This window comes from Anolis sagrei, chromosome 1 (assembly GCF_037176765.1).
Source record: "Anolis sagrei isolate rAnoSag1 chromosome 1, rAnoSag1.mat, whole genome shotgun sequence".
NCBI lineage: Eukaryota > Metazoa > Chordata > Lepidosauria > Squamata > Dactyloidae > Anolis > Anolis sagrei.
In genome coordinates this window covers 317451157-317472591 of record NC_090021.1, presented here as the reverse complement: position 1 = coordinate 317472591, position 21435 = coordinate 317451157, and the positions used below count along the sequence as shown (strand labels likewise).

The 21435-nt window shown below is 37.6% G+C and overlaps 1 protein-coding gene across 2 annotated transcripts in view; it reads right to left on the bottom strand.

Annotated features, from left to right (window-relative positions):
• Positions 1-214: 214 nt before the first annotated feature.
• Positions 215-21435, bottom strand: part of PPP4R4 (protein phosphatase 4 regulatory subunit 4) — a 96780-nt gene continuing 75559 nt past the window's right edge. Inside the window, exons 17-25 of one of the 2 annotated variants that reach the window (XM_060756238.2) lie at positions 18044-18188; positions 14928-14969; positions 14770-14844; positions 13185-13260; positions 11871-11951; positions 10126-10219; positions 8363-8427; positions 6082-6224; positions 215-1300 (exon numbers count right to left, since the gene is read on the bottom strand). In XM_060756238.2, coding sequence (XP_060612221.2) covers positions 1223-1300; positions 6082-6224; positions 8363-8427; positions 10126-10219; positions 11871-11951; positions 13185-13260; positions 14770-14844; positions 14928-14969; positions 18044-18188 — 799 coding nt within the window. In that variant the 3' untranslated portion in view covers positions 215-1222. Of the gene's footprint in view, positions 1301-6073; positions 6225-8362; positions 8428-10125; positions 10220-11870; positions 11952-13184; positions 13261-14769; positions 14845-14927; positions 14970-18043; positions 18189-21435 lie in introns of both variants that reach the window. The other variant, XM_060756247.2, reaches the window with a different exon arrangement.

Below are 21435 nucleotides of genomic sequence, written 5' to 3'. Positions count from 1 at the left end.
TTATGACAGTAACTTTAAGCCTAGAGGAAATAGCTGCTAGTACAATGAAAATAGTATTAGTATCCTCATATCTTTTTCTAAAATTATATTTTTACAAATGGTGAAAAAATTTCACCTCTCCCACCCAAAACATGCAAGTACTTTATAATATCCTACACTTTATTGTGTGCAAAGCATTCATTATTTCACACTGTAAAAAGTAATCACACACATGTTCATTCACAAATTAGATTATCTTTATCATACACCAATATATTTTAAAAAACAGATTTCTGATATCAATATAGTTTTGCTGATTGCATTTGTGAAATAGAGAAGCTGACAATAGCTTCATACAGTCTCTCTCAAGTATTGGCATAAATAGAACTCTTTAAATAGAACTGCATGTTGCAGGCAAATTTTGATAGAAATGGTAGCATGAATACAAACAGAATGCTGTGGACGGAGCTAAAAGCATGATAGCTTGAAAGAACAACTAATTAAAAACTAGATTCATCATTTTTAAAGTGTTGGATAAAGAGAAACTACAAGCTGAAGTACTGGAAGTTAAAACAATTGTTTATACAACAAAAATTACAATATGAAACTAATAAAATCATTTATATGCTTTTGGAGGTATTTGTACCTGTTAAAAGGTGAAAGGAAATCCTCTTGAGATTTTTATACACCAGATAAGCAATCCTATTTAAAATTACAGCACAACTGTGTTGTATATGAATATGTTCTCCTTATTCCTTTGTCCATGCTTCCAGATTCCACGTTAAAGCTTCTTGGATACTTAAAAGTTTTTTTAAAGTGTCAAGTGTTCAATTAATCTTATATGCAGATCAGTTTCACCTATATGGTCTTAGTTCCATAGCAAAGGCATATTCGTTGCCCCAAAGCTCATAAAATAGGTATGTTTTAAAGTACAGGGCACTTGAATTCCAAATCGAATAACCTGAACTGTTAAAAGGCATAATTGAAATGGGAGGAGGGCGGCGGGAGGGAGAACCCTGTCTCTTTATCTGCAACAGTTTTTAAGCACATTGCTAAAGTAACATTGAATTAAACACTTCACTTACAACATTGGAATTCTGCACATATTACATTATTTCTATGAAGATATTTTACAACAGAGGAATTTATTTAACTGACAGAAGATGTTAACGTTGTGGGATGTAGTCAGTCTCTTCTCTCTGGTCAGTATGTTCAAGGTTGCACTCCAGTTTTTGCCTTGCCCTCAGCCATGTTGCCCGCAGCGATCTTTGGTGTATATCCATTCTTTACGCAACTCTAGGAGTTGGACTTCCTGTTTTTCCTACAGAGAAACAAACTCATGAACCCACATATGGATTGGAAGAGGATAAAACACGATTGCTAAACATCACTAGTCTATAATTTACCAGCAAAATGTTGTTGGTACCATTCAGTTCCCATTTCTTTGAAATCTTGCATACATTTAAGTTAAAAACCTAGACTGTTTTTCGTCCTTTGCTATGCTTGAAAATAACAGGGAACCATATCAATACCCTTAACCCAAAATTAGTGGGATTTCCCACCCCCATCTTAGTTCTAAGCCAACTTCAGTTACCACAACTGCTTTCTTTGGTGTGCAGAAATCTCTAGGCGGATTCCCAAATTATATTCAGACTTATCATTTGCGTGGAAAGGAACTTTTCCGTCTATTATCATGCAGAAAATATGGTTGTATCTGCACTACAGGTTGCATTAGTTTTATACCCCTGTCTCACAACTCATAAGATTGGTAGTCCTAGAATTTGTAGCTTGATGAGATATTTAACATTTTCTACTAGAAGGCTCTGGTTCGCTCTACTGACCTACAATTCCCAAGTAACCAATTCTAAGATATCTTGACAACAGGGATACAAAAAGATCTTCCTTTAGTTTTAATAATTTCTTACATGTCACACCTTAACAACTTTAGGTCAATGGGCTCCAGCAATCCAAATATACATTACGTTGTACTTATCCTATCCAGGTAAAATCTCTTGAAATGTAGCACCATAACTGGTTACTTTCTGGCCAGATCTTGCTTCCATTAACAATAAGGAACAGAAGGCTTTAAGTGAGCCAAAGCATGTTAGAAAGCAAAGCCAAGAATTAAAGAATTCCCAACTCCCATGGAAAATGTTCTCCTGCTGAACAATGTTATATGAAAAGCAACATGATAATCACGTATATGTGAGCATCTGCCCTGCATTCCAATTAAAGAAATATTTCTTCTGAGAGGTGATGTTCATTTCCTGGAATTAATTAGAACATTGCCACGTACTTCAGCACTGTATGCCCAGGTTGTAAACTATTACACACGTTCCCACTCGAACCCCCCTGCAGTGATTCATCTTACAAAGCAAGGACAACTGATTCCTCTCTAGATGTGTATTTGAATATGTTGCTATGTAGGAGTGTAAGTATAAGCTATTATGTTGAAGGAAAAATTCTAAAGCTCCCCACAATGAGCAGAGACGCAAATGGATAATATAACCAAACCCGGTATAACTGCATAATAGTAGCAGAACAGAGTCTTTTGTTATTCCCAATGTTTATGATTCACATCTGCTGTCTATTCTAGGATGACTCATTTCACCCAGTCGATTTGCTAGCAACGGGTCTGAACATGTTTTATTCCAAAAGCACTCTAAAACGAGGGGGTCTCTTGTGGGTTGAAACACTTACTAGATGAAAACCTTCCATGTTCTATGATGTGCTACAAATTCACAAGCCTACAGCAGCTTTCCAGAGCAACATTTCAAATGAGTTGATTTTCTTCCTGTCAGCTTCTTTACTGTCCAACTTTCACACCCAGGCATAGAAATTGAAAATACTATGATCTGGATGACTTTGAATATATGCTACTACTACACATCTATCAAAACTGTGCTCAAAGAAGCCTAAAACTCATGATGTGGCAACCATGACAAGGATTCTGAGAAAAGATGTCTAGCTCCTATTATAGGATTACACTTCTTGGGATTCAGAAGGAGGAAAATAGTTTTAATAGTATAGAAATCTTTCTACTGTTCTTCACAATACAAAACCTTCATTGTAAGCCTTTCACATCCCAGAGTTCTAGTTTTTGTATCTGTGAATAAGCCAATCATTTATGTTATGTGGAAGGTTCCCTCTCTTCCACAGAATGTAAGAGTAGGCAGCAATTCCAGAATGTGAAATTCCAAAATAGAGCAGTGCACCTTAATTTGAATTGGCAGCAAAACAACTGTGAACTAATGACTACATATTTTATTTTCCAGGGATTTTACTTTCCACTGGTTAATAAAAACACTTTAAATAACTAGATTGTTCATGTATGTATGTATACATATGTATGCACATGTGCACACACTCACACATAATATATATTACTTTAAGAAGTAAAAAATCATAAGGAGAAAAAAAGGTAGTCAAGCAGTAGTTGAGTGATGATGTTGATTGATTTGGGTTTTTTGGTAGCTGTGAAATATCAAGATCATATTGTAAATTTTATTGAAAGATCATATTGTAGGCCTATTAATCTGTAGCACATGAGAGAGAAAGAGAGGGGAGAGGAGAAGTACTGAAGCAAAGAACAGCACTTCTCCCACATTTGCCCTGGAACAAGAAAGAAACAATTAATTGCTGGATAAATCTATATTTATTGCAGTGATTAACAACTAGCACTTGCAATGCCTCTGATTAGCAAAAAAACAAAAAAAAAAACAAAAAAAAACCCCTGGGCTTCTGCCTTTTTCAGTTCCCAAAATATCTGAAGGGGGTTGCAAAAAGGATGTGATGTTCCAAACTGAAAAATCTGACCACTCTTGCTTCCTGCTTAGAATAGCATACTTATGATTCCTGGATTGTGTACACCAGTGATTCTCAACCTGGAGTCCCCAGATGTTTTTGGCCTACAACTCCCAGAAATCCCAGGCAGTTTACCAGCTGTTAGGATTTCTGGGAGTTGAAGGCCAAAAACATCTGGGGACCCCAGGTTGAGAACCACTGGTGTACACAGATATAAGATATATTTTTCTTTGTGGACTCTGTGAATGCACACATGTGGAGTGTCTGCGCCTGCACAGGCCCCAATAGAAAACTTCCGAAGTTCAAACTGCAAATTTCTTCAGACATTCTGGACAAAAGGATAGCCTCAACTTAGAGAATAGAAGCATAACATTGGGAGATACTACAAGGGCATTCAGTTCAACTCCCTGCCATAAAGAAACATGCAGTCAAATCAAATAGATGACCACCCAGCCTCTTTTTTAAAAGCCTAAACAGAAGACCACCAAACTCTCAAACAACATATTCCACTGTCAAACAGCTGTTACTATAAAGAAGTTCTTCATAATCAGTTTAAATCTCTTTTCTTGCATGTCCTAGTCTCTAGAGCAGCAGAAAATAAGTTTGTACCCTCCTCAATGTGACATCCTTTCAAATATTTAAACATGGCTATCATGTATCAAGTGACTGGCTTGACCTTGAAGGAGCTAGGGGTGATGAAGGCCGACAGGGAGCTCTGGTGTGGGCTGGTCCATGAGGTCACGAAGAGTCAGAAATGACTGAACGAATGAACAACAACATCATGTCTCCTCTCATCCTTCTTTTTTTCCTAAGCTAAACATACTGAGCACTCTAAGCCACTCATCATAGACTTTTGACCATTTTGGTTGTCCCTCTATGGGCATGCTCCATTTTTTCCAATATCTTTCTTGGATTGCAATGCTCAGAACTTGACACAGTATTCTAGATAAAGTCTGATCAAATTACTGAAATTTCTTCAATTGCAAGACACCATCAATTGTAAGATGCACCCTAATTTCAGTACCACCACCACCAAAAATACATAAGATACGCCTGTGATTCTAAGATGCACCCCATTTTTAGAGATGTTTCTATTGGGAAAAAGTGTGTCTTAGAATGGAAGAAATAAGGTACTTTCCTCAATGTAGACACTATATACTGTACCTATTGATGCCGCCTAGACATTTTTAGCCTTACATCACACTTTATTCAAATTCAGCCTGTGGTCCATGAAGGCTACTAGATCCTTTTCAAAGCCAGGTGTCACAATTCTATATCTATGCATTTCATTTTTTTCTGCTTAAGTGTAATATCTTGCCTTTCTTCCTGAGATTCAGTTTGCTCATTTGGTCCAGCTCTCAATACTGTTATGGCCATTTCGATCCTGTTCTTTGGAGTTTTAGCTATCCTTCCTAATTTGGTGACATCTGCAAATCTGATAAGCCTGTCCTCTATTCCATCATCAAAGTCTATTGTTGAATAGCACTGGGCTCAGGATAGAACTCTGTGGCATTCCAGCATGAAGAGAAGGCAATTTATAAGCATCGTCTGGGTTTGGCCGATGAACCAATTACTAATCTACTTAATTATATTATTATTATAATATAATTATTATTATAATATAATGACTAAATATTTTATTTTATTTATTATATAATTATTTTGTTTATAATATTACTATTATTATTATTATTATTATTATTATTATTATTATTATATAGAATGCTTGCCATAGATGCAGGCAAAACGTCAGGAGAGAATGCCTCTAGACCATGGCCATATAGCCCGAAAAAACCTACAACAACCCAATTATATTATTGTCTAGCCCACATTTTACTACCTCCTTTGTGTGAATATTGTGGGGGGATCTTGTCAAAGGTCTTACTCAAATCAAGGTATGCTACATCTACAGCATTCCCTTCATCTAACAAGCCTATAAACAAAGAGCTAAGAGTAGTCTGACATGACTTGTTTTTGAGAAGCTCACACTGACTTTTAGTGATCATGGCATTCCTTTCTAAGTGCTTACCAACATCCACTAAGAATGTTGATAACATGTTCTAAACTGCCACCAAGTAGGCAGACAGATTTTATTTGAAGAAGATGGAAATGAAATGCTTTGCTTATATTACGTATTTTTCAGTACAATTTGATACTCACTTAAAGTGGGGCTGTCCATACAGAATATTCCTTTAATCTATTCTTTATTATAAAAACAAGCTAAAAACCTGAGACTACAAAGTTCCCATTTCAGTTTGTCATTCTATTCTAACTTGAATTGAGCACTTACAAGCTAACCTTCCGCGAATGGCTTTCTTTACTCCCATTGCTCTTATGTTCAACTGAATTACTTGTATTACGAGAGGAAGATGGTAAAGAGGAAGAAGAGGAAAAAGTAGTGGTCCCACTGGAGTTGTTAGGACGAGTACGGAAGGAATCATCTGAAATGTAAAGAATACAAGTTAGTCAAGCACTAGTTGAGCACTGATGTTATTAGATGTTTGCATTTTGATAGCTGTGCATATCAAAAGCGTATATATATCTTATTGAAAGATCATATCAACTGAATGACTTAATGTCTGAAGAAACTCCCATTGGTCGTTATCTGCAGCAGGCATGGGGAAACTTCCTAACGTGGAGTAGGTTCTGTGTTAATAATTTCCTCGTTAGACTAGTGCAATACATTCTCATTGAGGGTTGTCTTTGAAAACGATGCAGAAGATGCAGCTAGTGTAATACGAGGCAGCTGATTGTTGCCAAGAATATCTTACAGAAACTAAACTGGTTGCTAATATACTTCTGTTCTAAATTCGAAGTTCTGGTGATGACATTATACAGCCTCAAAAGATATAGAACAGTGGTTCTCAACCTGTGTGTCACCAGATGTTTTGGCCTTCAACTTCCAGAAATCCTAACAGCTGGTAAACTGGCTGGGATTTCTGGGGGTTGTAGGCCAAAACACCTGGGGACCCACAGGTTGAGAACCACTGGTCTAGAAACTTAAGGATCACATCTCTCTTTATATACTTGCCTTAATATTGTTGTCTGTGGAGGGGTACTCTTCTGTACCTCACTAGTGGGAGCAATATACTACATTTATTTATTTATTTACTTTATTTATACCCTGCCTTTCTCAGCCCGCAGGGGACTCAAAGCCACAAACTCTGGCAAAAATTCAATGCCCTATTGTAAAACAACTATAAGACGAGCCATATCAAACTATAAAACAATTAAAACATATAAACAAATTAACCAATTAAAAACATAATACATTGCCAAGTCTTTCCACACACATTGACTTTCTCATGGTCAATATTCATGTTGTTGAGGTCGATTCTGTGTTATCCTATTCTCCGAATGCCTGCGTACAGAGCCAGGTTTTTAGCCTTTTCCTGAGGACCAGGAGAGATGGAACCATCCTGGTGTCACTGGGGAGGGAGTTCCACAACTGAGGGGCCACCACAGAGAAGGCCCTGTCTCTCGTCCCCACCAGTTGCATTTGCCAGGTGGGACCAAGAGCAGTGGCTCCCCAGAAGATTATTTCTAGTTAGCTCATAAAGGGAGATATGTTTAGAAAGGCAAGTTGGACCAGAACCGTTTAGGGCTTTATAGGCCAATGCCAGCACTTTGAATTGTGCCAGGTAGCAAACGAGCAGCCAGTGGAGCTGACGTAACGGGGGGTTCTATGCTCCCTGTACACTACTCCAGAAAGAAATCTAGTTGCTGCCTGTTGGACTACTTGAAGCTTCTGGACAGTCTCCAAAGGAAACCCCATGTAGAGCACATTGCAATAGTCTATACGGGATGTAACAATAGCTTGAACCACCATGGCAAAGTCTGGCTTTTCAAGGTACAGGCGCATCTGGCACAAAAGTTTTAATTGTTTGAATGCTCCCCTGGCCACAGCTGAAACCTGGGGTTCCAGGCTCAGCGATGAATCCAGGAGAACTCCCAAACTGAGAACCTGTGTCTTCAGGAGGAGTGTAACACCATCCGGCACTGGCTGTAACCCTATATTGTGTTCAGCCTTATGGCTGACCAGGAATACCTGGCAACAAGGAAGAGGAGTTTTCTCTGCTATGCCATCAAAACTGTGGAATTTCTTCCATTTGAGGAACTGATGGATGCCAGTGTTGCTTTATTTTGGTACCAAGTTAAAAAGTGTATCTTTCCCAAATTCTTTGGTTTATAAGAGCTTAGTCTGAATATATATGGGTTTGTATTTCATAATGTATGCTTTTAAATTGTTTAACTTACAAAAATGATTTAAATTGATTTATGTGTGTTACACTGATTTCAATTGTGTGTGTGTGTGTTTTTTTTTTGTCTGTGTGCTGTGACTGAAGATCTTTTGATATAGCAGTCCTTTAATAGTAAAAGGAAATAAATAAGTAAGACGTATATTTATTTATTCCTTGGTGTGTCACTGGAATTACTTCTAGGGTGAAATGCCATTGGAATCATTTGGTGTTTTATAAAAAATAATGTACTTAAATAGCCTTAATTGTCTTTGAACACAGTGAGGAATCAAGAGAAGATAAGTAATTAAATTATTTTACAAAATAACAAAGCTGCTCACCTGTAAAGGAGAACATAGAACCCTTTCCTACTGATGACAGTGATGAATATCCTGAAGAACTTTTGCTGAAAGAGTACAAAACTGTGTCAGAAAGAGTACAAAACTGTGTTACAAGACAACATTATAATTAGTAATTATCAATACATCTTCCTACTTTGCACATTCCATTTCAGAGTATCTTCAGATATTCTACATTCTCAGCCCATTAACCATGGAAAACACATTTTATTATTTTTGATCTGCAATATTTATGACAAATTATAAAAGATAACAAGGTCCAAGCACTTCTCTTCTACTATTCTATCTCTTTTCCACAAAAAATGTCTAGTTGATTTGAAATGTGTACAGCCGGCAAAATGATCTCCAATATTCATTCATTCAAATTGCTTATGAGGTTTTGTATCCTGCCTGAAGACCCTCAGGGTGACTTGCAACATAATGTACAATCCATGCTAAATGAAATAGGAAAGAACAGATTTAATTAAAAGAAAAAAAGAGCCAAAATTTCACATCATCAAAAGTGAGGAGGGAGGAACTGGACTACCTGTAGATGCAACAGAATAAAGGAATCTTAACCTGTGAAATGCCAAAATGTGGGGGCAACTGTACTTCCTAGAGGAAATAATTCTAACCCGATGCCACCAGAGAGAGGGTCATGTCACAGATCCAAACCTTTCATGACCATGAGACATGGAGGACAGCCCTAAGAAAAAATTTAAAGCTTTGTCTAGTAATTTGAACTATATATGCCAAAGTGGTGTTCTGAAATTTACGATCTGAAAGCAGGCCCGTAGCCAGGATTTCGTTTGGGGGGGGGGGGCTGATTTTTTTTCAAGGGGGGTTTCAGGGGGGGGGGCGAGTCTGAGTGAAAGAGGGTCTAGCCTAGCAAACCTTTTGTATCATTACCCCAATACCCCCATGCATATGGGATATATTGAGTATGGTGATCAGATCATGATATGAATAAACATAACAGTTTAAATAATGCACTAGTAAGGCGTTTTCGCGAACCACCATGAGAATTTAAGGGGGGGGGGGGCTGAAGCCCCTCAAGCCCCCCACCCCCCGGCTACATGCCTGTCTGAAAGGATAACATTTTTGAAAGTACTCCTGTTATATATTCATGGCTCTTTCACGTTTTTTTAAATGTAATATAATATTTGACATGGTATAGGACTAGTATGTTAGATTTCTTTTTAAATCATGTCTTTATTTTACAAACTAGATAGGACATTAGCTGGGAAGTCAACTTTCTTCAAAAGCTTCCTTAAATGGTCTCTGGTCTTTGTGAGTTCATCTGTGGATGTCCTGTGAACATAAAAATGTTTCATAATTTCCTTCCTGGCACTTCAAAAAATGCTGTCCTCTTCTTCTAATCAGGTTTTCTCCAGGGATCACAAGTTTTACCCAGGAATTTACACTTCCTATGTGCACTTTGAATATAAAATGGAGGATATCTTCATACTAGTTTTGTTCCTGGGCCCAATTTATTATTGTATGGAACTGCCAAGCTGATATGTGTCACTGGAATTACTTAATTACTTCTAGGGTGAAATGCCATTGGAATCAGTTGTGTACAGACTATAATGTGTCTTTTTTTAAAAAACATATTATCATTTTACATTTCCACACATTTTGACCAAAGAACGTCAGCAAGCTTTTACCATGTAACCTTAGACGGAATCTTAACTTTCCAGAAAAAATGGACAAAACCAGTCTACAGACCTTCTTGCAGAAAAACAGAGAAACTAAATATTACATACCTGGAACACTTGTCTATGCTGCTATATTTTGAGTGCAAAGCTTGACTACTGAAAGACTGACTTCGAACCAATTTAGATTTTTTTACTTCTTTGCCTAAAGCCAAAATTAAACATACATTAATAACAGTAGAAATAAAATACATATTTTATAATAGCATTAACATCAACATGGTGTTTTCTCTTCAACAAAACGAGTAAAATCAATAAAATAAGTGACTGAAAATGCAACTGGGGTCTGAATCCTGTGGGTAATTGAATGAGAGTAGATCAATGGATTCAGCTGGGATTTGCACAACTCAACATTTATGCAAATCCCATGACCATCCTATTTTTAAAAAAATAAATAAATTTAAAGGGGAATCTTATTTTTCCTTCTCTCACTTTTTTCTTTTCTCTAAATTACTTCCATCCTTTTGGAAATAGGCAGGGATTTTTTTAACTTATGTCACTGTGTTGGTGGTGGGAATATTTATTTATTTATTTCAAAAAATTCTATCCCATCCTTCTCAACCCCCGAGGGGAGACTCAGGACGGCTCACAAATGGCAGCCATTAGATGCCAACAATAACATCAATCCAGTCTCATCTGACAGGGCTTTATTCTTCCCACTCCACTTTATACTTTTGATAACAGTGAGGGACAAGTGTAAAGAACCACGTATTCATGAACACTAATGTGAAGCAACAACTGGACAAGCACAAATGAATTCTGGCAATCTAATTTCAATTCTCCCACTAAAACCATAAAGGTTTAGCAAACTACATAGTCTGCCTTCACTGAACACAAGCTAGTGACAAATTCAGCAACAGTAACCAAATTATGCAGGGTCGATATCCTCTGATAGACTTTCCTTCTATGAAGGTTTTTAAACAGAGCCTGGGTGGCCATGGGTTAGAAATGTTTGGTCTGTGTATTCTTACATGATCTTACATGATAGAGGATTTACTGGATGGCCCTTGGAGTATCTTTCAACTCTATGTGCCTATGATTCTGTGACAGAAGTGTTATAAACTGAGTAGATCAATGGCTTGGATATAAAGCCTAAACACATCAGCTTTTTTTTCTTTTTTTTTTTTTTTGGTCAGGAGTGTCTTGAGAAACTGCAAGTCGCTTCTGGTATGAGAGAATTGGCCTTCTACAAGGACACTGCTCAGGGGACGCCTCGATGTTTTTCCATCCTGTGGGAGGCTGCTCTCATATCCCTGTATGGGGAACTGGAGCTGACAGAGGGAGCTCAACCTGCTCTCCCCGGATCCGAATTGCTGACATGCAAGGGTTTAACCTATTGTACTACCAGGGGCTCCTAGCACATCCGATGGGAAGAGGACAAAATATTAGTAAGAAGAATATACTGTCATGATTTCCTGAAGCTCAAGATTTGAGGGTTAACTAATTGGTTGAAGGAATCGAAAAGCAAAGATTGCAGATGAATGGGATAATTGTGACCCATCAATTCCCAATCATTTGCAATCATAGTGCTATTAAACAGACATTCTCTGAAATGTGTGAGGTTCCAACAATGTGTGCCAGAAATTGGGATATTATGGGGATATCCTAGTCATCTCTAACTGTTAAGTATTGCAATAGGCACCAGAAAAAAAGGGAAAATCTGGAATTAAATTAAGTTACCCTATGCTACCTCTTACAGGTGCCAAATGACTTAATGCTTTTCTTTCTGCATTTTCTTATGTTCATTGGGGTGTGGAAATATTTTTTTAATGTACAGATAAGATTTTTTTTCTTACTTGATGAAGCAGTTGAAGGATTTCCAGAAACAGACATTGGTATAGTTTTGGCCAAAGTTGCTGCTGTTTTACTGTCTCTACCTAAAACAAAGGTTTATTTTAAGCATTGCACTCAGATTATTTGAAAAGGTTAAGAATTGGCAGTTACTGATGCTACCACCATTTTAGGTAAACATAACTATACTGAAACTTCAAAATAAACCAGATAGGATAAGAAATTAACCTGGAACAAATGTTATCACACCAGCCATTAGTATCATGCAAACTACAAGAAAGGACATTCCATCGGAACATGAGGAAGAACTTCCTGACTGTGAGAGCCGTTCAGCAGTGGAACTCTCTGCCCCAGAGTGTGGTGGAGGCTCCTTCTTTGGAGGTTTTTAAACAGAGGTTAGATGGCCATCTGTCAGGGGTGCTTTGAATGCAATATTCCTGCTTCTTGGCAAGGGGTTGGACTGGATGGCCCATGAGGTCTCTTCCAACTCTATGACTCAATGATTCTATGATTTAATCACAGCAGAAGAGTAACATGCTTGTAAGAAGACTGCAAAAGAGCAGAGCACCATTGCAGTTAATATTTTGGATAAGATTTTTTTTCTGCTGCAGGGCAGGGATTGAGTTAATCACCTAGTATTATATCTTCCAAGCATATATTTGGTGTTTTAAAGCAGTTAGTAAAGGTTGGTTTTGCTCTACAGCTGAAGTAGACTGCTTGTTGATACAACAAAAATTATTGGCCGATGGATGAACTCAAGCATGGTTTGGAGGTATCAGGTACACATTGCCTCTTCACTACAGTTTGAAACAAGGTACATTAACACAAAACTAAATATGGAACAAGTAAGGAAGAGAGCTGGCATTTCACTGTGAATATAGTTTGTGCCAGCTCAAGGTATTTTATTTACCACTTGTCCCTGCAAACCACCCTAAGAACAGACAAGCTTTCAGAGTTTCAAAAAGTGTTCATTCTTATCTGATGTGGAATCTTGAAAGTTTCAAATGACAAGCACTAAATTTGACCCATTTACCAAGAAAGATACTCAATCACACAAGTTATTGTTCGCACCACTCCATCTGAAGCATTCCATAAGGTCAAACTAAGAGCATGTATAATCCTATGAAACATGTTTTTGTTATCTGTTAATAGCCACAAGAAGATCATACTGACTAAGACTACAACCCTCACTTCTTTCTAACATAGTATTAATTCAATTTAGAAGCAGTTCACCTCCATCTCAGCATGCTCCATTCCCCAGCAAAAGAATTTTAAAAGGCTTTGGAAAAAAAGAAACAAAAGGGAGAGAGAACACTTACGCTTCTTTTCATATATTTTATCAGACATACTGGTAGATCTGCCCTCATTTTGTTGCTTCTCTTTCTCTAATTGTTCCTGTTATAGAAATAATGTAAGAATAGTGGTAACACATATATGGCATTTATATTTTGTTCTTCTACACATAAATCTTTCATAAATCAATCTGCCTTAAGGGAGAAAAAATGCAGGCTGAAACATCAACTCCCTATTCATTGATGGCACCAGTAGTACAAGAAAGAGGTGCCACTGCTTTATATATAAACAAGGGATCATCAACTGTCACAGGTTAGACTCTTTCACCTGTCTGGCCTGCCTTTGTGCAAGATCTGAGAGGCTGAGAAGGAGGTATGGTAATAGGAAAATTACCATATTGATATCAGATCTGATGTCTTTTTAATTTTCATTTGATGTGCGTAGGAAGAGGAGTAGTGTTATATGTCAACTATATTTTAACTGGAAAAGTTGAGGGTCATCTTATACCCTGGAAAATATGGTATTTTTATTTGTTTTGTGTGATATTTCCACCATGGCGCCTGGCTCTCGTAATTTCCTGTTGGAAAAAAGGTTACTACTGAGCCTAAAATATGGTGTAGTGAAAAGTTTTGTTGTGATCCTCCTCCCCCCAAATGGTGTGGGGGTGCAATAAATGTACCCATCCCTGATATAAAGCTAAGTCTGAAATTATAAATTTCAATTTTCCCACTTGTATTATTATTATTATTGCTGTTGTTGTTTTTGTTGTTATTATTATTTGTGGGATTTGAATACCACCCTTCTCAACCCCAAAGGGGACTCAGGATGGTTCACAGTGTTGGCAGCAACTTATATCAGTCACCTGTGTTTCAGTTGTTCTCCTTGACCAGCTCTTTTATTTGAAGACTTTTTAAAAGCAGCCCAAAAATGCTCTTAAATAATTGACCAGGACATATATAACAAACGTTTGGAATTTTCACAAAAGAAAATTATGTGGCAATGTAAATTGAAACGTTGTAGCCACAAAGAAGGTCAACCCTGTTACACAGCAGGGGGAACCAACTTCCCCTTGCTATTTGGTGACAGGATTCATGAGGATAGGAATCAGTGTTATGGTTTGTGTGCTCGCTGGCTTCTTCTGTCCAATATGACTATGAAACAAAACTTGAGAAATGCCTATAGAACTGCTGAGACAACACAATCTAGAAAACACATATAAAAGGTATCACTTTCTTGTTTGGCATTGTTCTTCCTCTCAATAACTTAAAATATGTGTACACCTATCAAGCTGTAGCTACAGAAAGGGGAACTTTTGTTCTTCTTCATGTTTTGACTACAACTGCCCAAATTTCCCCTTCCCATTTGCTTTACTGGCTGAAATCTCTTGGAAATGGAAGTCCCATTCCTATGTAGGATCAAAGGTTCCTTATACCATACCTAAGAATCTAACCACCTTGTTCCCTTTGCTTGTGACACAGTGGATATCTGGTAACGTACATTTGGCAAATGTGTTAGGAATTATATGGGGAAACAATTTTAAACTCTTTGCTTAGTTACCACTGAATCATCTATAATATACGAGTAGCAGATAATATATGATAATAAACATACCATTTCGAAGAGAAGGTGTTCCTCTCTTTCCTTTTGCTGGTCCAACAGATCATTTTCATAAAACCTTTTCTGAAACTGTTTAAAAGTGAAATTAAACAATCAGAGATTGTGATGATGATACTGGGTTACTCTTTACTGCCATTTTATGAAATACTTACAGCATCCAGAGAGGTTTCCATACTATCCAGTTCTGATACCATCTATTAAAAATAGATAATATATTTAGGTTGTTTTAATGATTTGTTTGTTTTGTTTTTGTTTTGTTTTTTGTAAAAGTAGAAATTACTGAGGGAGAATTGAAGTAGTATCACCTCCCTGCAAAAGAGAGACCAATTGATAGACTAGTTTACCCTTTCCCCATATAAACACTTTAGGAGAACTTTATGTCAACTATCTATGAGAACTGGGGAGTTCCACACATGTCCTGTATAAGTTATAATCATCATTTGTGTGCTCATTGCCTTCTGCCACCTGATATAATGTATAATGTTTAGTAGCTCCATTTATACATTCCATTAATATGATAGAAACTACTAACTTTCACAAAGTGCATATCCATAAGACAGCTACTTGATGACCCTTTGAGATAACTACAAAATGACTATACAGGTGTGTATTGATACAATACTTATTCTTTTGAACTGTGATACATAACAAAATGTATTTTATAGCAATGGTTTTATTAGTAATTACAAACATATGCAAATAGGCGAAATATATTTCAAATTCTTCCTGCTTCATGATATGAATCAAATTCCAATAAGCAAGGTTTTTAGTTTAATGAATGGCCGAAGAATAATGAAGCGGTCTTTCATTTGACAGACTTCAAGACTATTTAGACTTCAACAGATATTAAGAGCCAATGCATATGATGAGAAAACGCAATGTAGTATAGGACTTTAGAGTAGCATTTCAGATTGGCTTCAACACACAAGAATTAGGAATATGACAAAGTATTTTTGTGAGTATCTCAGAAATGAACTTTTACATATTTTTGCAATCTAAAACAAATGTACTATTCCACAACACAACCCTTTTGCGCTGCTTGGATTGAGTTGGATCCAACTTCAACGCTTTATGTATTTATTTGGCTTTATGTATTTATTTGGTTTGTATTTTAATGTCTTATAATATTATTGTGTTATTAGTTTATTTGTGTATGGATTTTCTGTTGTTAGCCGGCCTGAGTTCCTCTTCGGAGGTTGAGAAGACCGGGTTATAAAAGTTCTAAATAAATAAATAAATAAATGAATAAATAAATAATAAATTTCATAATCTTAATCAGTCAGTCTGGTACTAAGCAAAACTATAGATTTTCTCCAAACAAAACAAGATCTAAAAATTAATTTCCCTTCCTGTCTTAAGATACAATAGCAGAAAATTAGCATTAAATGGTTTTCCACTAATGCAGCAGTTCTCAACCTGTGCTCCACGGAGCCCCTAGGGCTCTGCGAAGGAAACGTAGAGGCTCTGAGCTTGCCTCCTCCCCTCTTACCCCCTCCTTCTCCCCTGGCTCAAGTCCAGCCTGATCACTGTGAGCATACGCCATGCCCCATCCCTGCCTGCCTTTGCATAAAGATTTGTCCTCCTGAAGCTGTCTTGGCCTAGCACTGCCTTCTTTCCTTCTCGCTTTATTATTTTCCCCACTTTGGTGTCCCTCCTCCTCTTTCCTCATCTCCCTCCAAGTTTTCCCTCTTTCCTGCTCCTCCCCCTCCCTTAACACTAAAAGCCTTTTTCCCTTGGCCCCTTTGATACCAAAAGCCTTCTTCCCTTGCTCCCCAAAGCCTTTTTTCCTTGCCCTCCATGCCACCCAGATCCTTACCCCCTTGCTTTGCTTGCTTCCAAAACCCTATTTCCCTCCTGTTGCTCAGGGGGTGCTTTGATTGTGTTTCTCCTGCATGCAGAATGGAGTAGGACTGGATGGCCTCTGGGGTTTCTGCTATTATTATTATTATTATTATTATTATTATTATTATTACAAAGGCTGGATGACCATCTGTTGGGGGTGCTTTGATTGTGCTTTTCCGGCATGACAGAAGGGGGTTAGACTAGATCGCCCCAGGGGTCTTCCAATGAAATACTGTTAAATTTATATTGGTTAAAATTATTCATTCTTTCCTTCCTTTCTTTTTTGTACTGTGTGAATTAGTTCACACAAAACTTTCCATCCATCTGCTACTGATCGGATCAATGTCTGTTATATTTACACAATATAATATAATATAAACATTTATTTGGGCTTCACAATAAAATTTTGCTTCAAAAAGGGCTCCACGGATGAAAAAGTTTGAGAATCCCTGCACTAACAGAATAAGTCATATTGGTTATTGGCTTTTGCAATCCCCAACACCTTCGCTACAGTGAGGAGAGGCATTTGCTTCCACTTTTTTTTAAAAAAAAGTTGTATCTAAATTTGGACAACAGTGTTTTGTTTTGGTTTTTTTTAAAGAAATTCTAGCTAAGCTAGATTGAACTAGGACACCAGGAGACCAGGGTTTGAATTGGTTTGGCTATAGAAATACACTTTAGGCAAGTCAAATTCTTTTACCACAGAATAAGGTAAAGGCAAGCCACCTCTGAACAAATCTTGTCAAGAAAACCTTAGGATAGGTTTACTTTGGGGTGTCCATAAATTGGAAATGACTTGAAGCCACACAGCAACAAACAAACCAGGATCAAAGCATGACCTCTATTTCCAGTTTGTTTTTCAAATTTAAATGTGTCTTGAAATGAGCTTCTCTGTCATCATCATGACTCATAGACCATAGCTCCAGACTATCTGAAAGACAAGTCTACTCAACTTTGGTCCCATCATCATCACAGGCATGTTGGGAGAGGTCCAAGAGAAATCCTTCTTAGACTTTTGTACCAGGCTGTGGAACTCCCTTGTATGGCAAGCTCAGTCGGCCCATTGGGGAAAGGCAAGGTATAAATTAAATAAAATAATAAATTAATATAATCCTCTGTTCACTTTCTTGGAATTATATCCCACCGAACACAGCAGAATTTGCTTATAAGTAAATAAATATGTATATGGTTGAGCTGCGTGTGCTTATTTTTCCTTCTCAAATTTTAAGAGCTCAAACAAAATTAAGTTCTAGTTCAAGTTCATTCTATCCACAATACTTTACCATAAATGCAAATAAATCCACATATTAATTTCCCCAAAGATTAAGGACAGGATTCAGGAAACCTATAACTCACATTGTCATTCATATTAATGAAATGAGAAAATAATGGCTACGTGATAACATTTTTAAAAACCTTTACATACTTTCTTAACGATGCTCAGTACATCTTTGTCTTTCTCTTCACACAGCAGCTTTCTCACAGACATCTCCAGCTGCTGCCTTAAATGTTTATTTGTAGGAACCTTGAGGGTAGACTTTACTTTGGGCAACAAATAGCAAAGCTTCATTCTAAGTGGGGAAAATAAGATTTATATGAAAATAATAAAAATAAAATAACTGAAAACCAATTTAGAAAGTCAAAGCTTTATCAGCATTCCTTTTATGTATGCATGCTTATGATTACACAAAAGTAATCAAAACATCTATAAAACATTATTAACAATTTTCAAGACAATCCACATTTATCACATTTACATTTATACAATTACCCTGTTTCCCTAAAGATGAAGCAGGGTCTTATATTGATTTTTGCTCCAAAAGATGTGCTGGAACTTATTTTCAACATTTATTCAAATATAGTCATGTCATCATGTTTCATGTTCATCTGTTTACATAGTAAATGGTGGATAAACGCTTTACCCAGGAAAGCAGACACCCTCCAAATGAATTGAACTCAAAAGACCCCTAAGGTGATGCCATTTTTGTATTTCCCTACAGTATGACAGATATTGTACAATAAAGAAATGCTTAGCAATAAATGCTATAAGCTACTGGAGAGCGATAGCATTCTGCCACTGAATATAAACTAATTTCTTCTGGCCTGCTGTTTAATGACCATTTTATGTACACTGCAACGTGATAAAGAAACAGATAAACTGCCAATAAAAAGTTGAATGTTTGCTAAAATAGAAAAGGTGATGCAGTACTTTTCTGCATATTTGAGGTGTAGGGACATTTGTCTATGTTGTGGATAACGCTCTCAGCTCTTCAAACTAACCACAACTAAATAAGGTATTCTCCGGATGTGAATTTGTGGACATCTTGAACAACATGATAAATTCTGCTGCACACACATTAGGAATTTAATGAATTGCCACACTCACATCCTTGCTTTTTGTGACATTATTTTTACAGATGGCCTTTTAATTACAAGAAGTCCTTTGTTCCTGTTTTCTTTTTGTATTATTTGGAAGAGTACATAGAAAACAGATTTCAATTTATTACAAGGAAATATTTTTCAGATCTCTTAATTTTGCTTACATCTACAGGCATTATGCCAACTGTGTTTTATTTCTTATGTTATTAAATACTTATCTGTTTTGAAGTCAACAGTAGCCTTACTTAAATAACAAAAACATTACCAGCTGATATCAAAATGGCTGTATTCAGAACAGCCAGCTTCTCTGAGGATCAAGTTATTTCTATACACCAAACCCCACTTGCTCTCCAACATGACAGACTTAATGCATCAGAAAAATCTAGACAGTGCTGGCTAAAATATGAATTAAGAGCACAAGAGTTCTGTTGACTGGGCCAAAGGTTCCTCATATCCTGTATTCTCTTCTACTGGGGAAAAAAATCAGGAATCTTCTTAAAGAATCAACCTGTTCCTACAATGAATGGATTACACTAAGAGATATCAACTTGGAACCGCTCAAAGAATATTAACAACTGTTCATATTAACAACTGCATATTGTTCATATTAACAACTGCATAGCTGTGGTAGCATGTGGCAATGACTGAGCTTTGGGATCATATAAAAACATACATATCCCCACGTATGTACTCATGTTTGTTCATTCGTTCAGGCGTCTCCGACTCTTCGTGACCTCATGGACCAGCCCACGCCAGAGCTCCCTGTCGGCCGTCATCACCCCCAGCTCCTTCAAGGTCAGTCCAGTCACTTCAAGGATGCCATGCATCCATCTTGCCCTTGGTCGACCTCTCTTCCTTTTATCTTTCACTTTCCCCAGCATAATTGTCTTATCTAAGCTTTGCTGTCTCCTCATGATGTGGCCAAAGTACTTCAACTTTGTCTCTAGTATCCTTCCCTCCAATGAGCAGTCGGGCTTTATTTCCTGGAGGATGGACTGGTTGGATCTTCTCGCAGTCCAAGGCACTCTCAGAACTTTCCTCCAACACTGCAGTTCAAAAGCATCTATCTTCCTTCGCTCAGCCTTCCCTAAGGTCCAGCTCTCACATCCGTAGGTTACTACAGGGAATACCATGGCTTTGACTATGCGGATCTTTGTTGCCAGTGTGATGTCTCTACTCTTTACTATTTTATCGAGATTGGACATTTCTCTCCTCTCAAGAAGTAAGCGTCTTCTGATATCCTGGCCACAGTCTGCATCTGCAGTAATCCTTGCACCTAGAAATACAAAGTCTGTCACGGCCTCCACGTTTTCTCCCTCTATTTTCCAGCTGTCATTCTTGTTGCCATAATCTTGGTTTTTTTGATGGTTAGCTGCAACCCAGCTTTCTTCTTTCACCTTGATTAGAAGGCTCCTCAGCTCCTCCTCGCTTTCGGCCACCAGAGTGGTGTCATCTGCATATCTGAGGTTGTTAATGTTTCTTCCAGCAATTTTCACCCCAGCTTTGCATTCATCCAGCCCCGCACATCGCATGATGTGTTCTGCATACAAGTTAAAAAGGTTGGGTGAGAGTATGCAGCCTTGCCGTACGCCTTTCCCAATCTTGAACCAGTCTGTTGTTCCGTGGTCAGTTCTTACTGTTGCTACTTGGTCCTTGTACAGATTCCTCAGGAGAGAGACAAGGTGGCTTGGTATGCCCATCCCACTAAGAACTTGCCACAATTTATTATGATCCACACAGTCAAAGGCTTTAGAATAGTCAATGAAGCAGAAATAGATGTTTTTCTGAAACTCCCTGCCTTTCTCCATTATCCAGCGGATATTGGCAATCTGATCTCTTGTTCCTCTGCCTTTTCTAAACCCAGCTTGAACATCTGGCAACTCTCGCTCCATGTATTGCTTCCTTGCAGGATCTTGAGCATTACCTTACTGGCATGAGAAATAAGGGCCACTGTACGGAAGTTGGAGCAGTCTTTCGCATTTCCCTTTTTTGGTATGGGGATATAAGTTGATTTTTCCAGTCTGATGGCCATTCTTGTGTTTTCCATATTTGCTGGCATATGGCATGCATCACCTTGACAGCATCATCTCTTAAGATTTTAAACAGTTCAGCTGGGATCCCGTCGTCTCCTGCTGCCTTGTTGTTAGCAATGCTTCTTAAGGCCCCCTCAACCTTATTCCTCAAGATGTCTGGTTCTAATTCATTCACCACACCGTCATGTAGTCATGTAGGGGTGTGTATTATAAGACCTCCTTATATGTGAGATCAGTTGTGGCAGTATCATTTATCTGAACTTAACAAAATATGTCCTCCTTAGGCATTCCGTGGGTATGTTTTCTTCAAAAGTCATTCATTCAATATTATCCATGATTTTCCATAGGAGTCATGTTGTATGTGCATATGCATATAGGGTATAGCATGTTAATAAATAAGAAATGC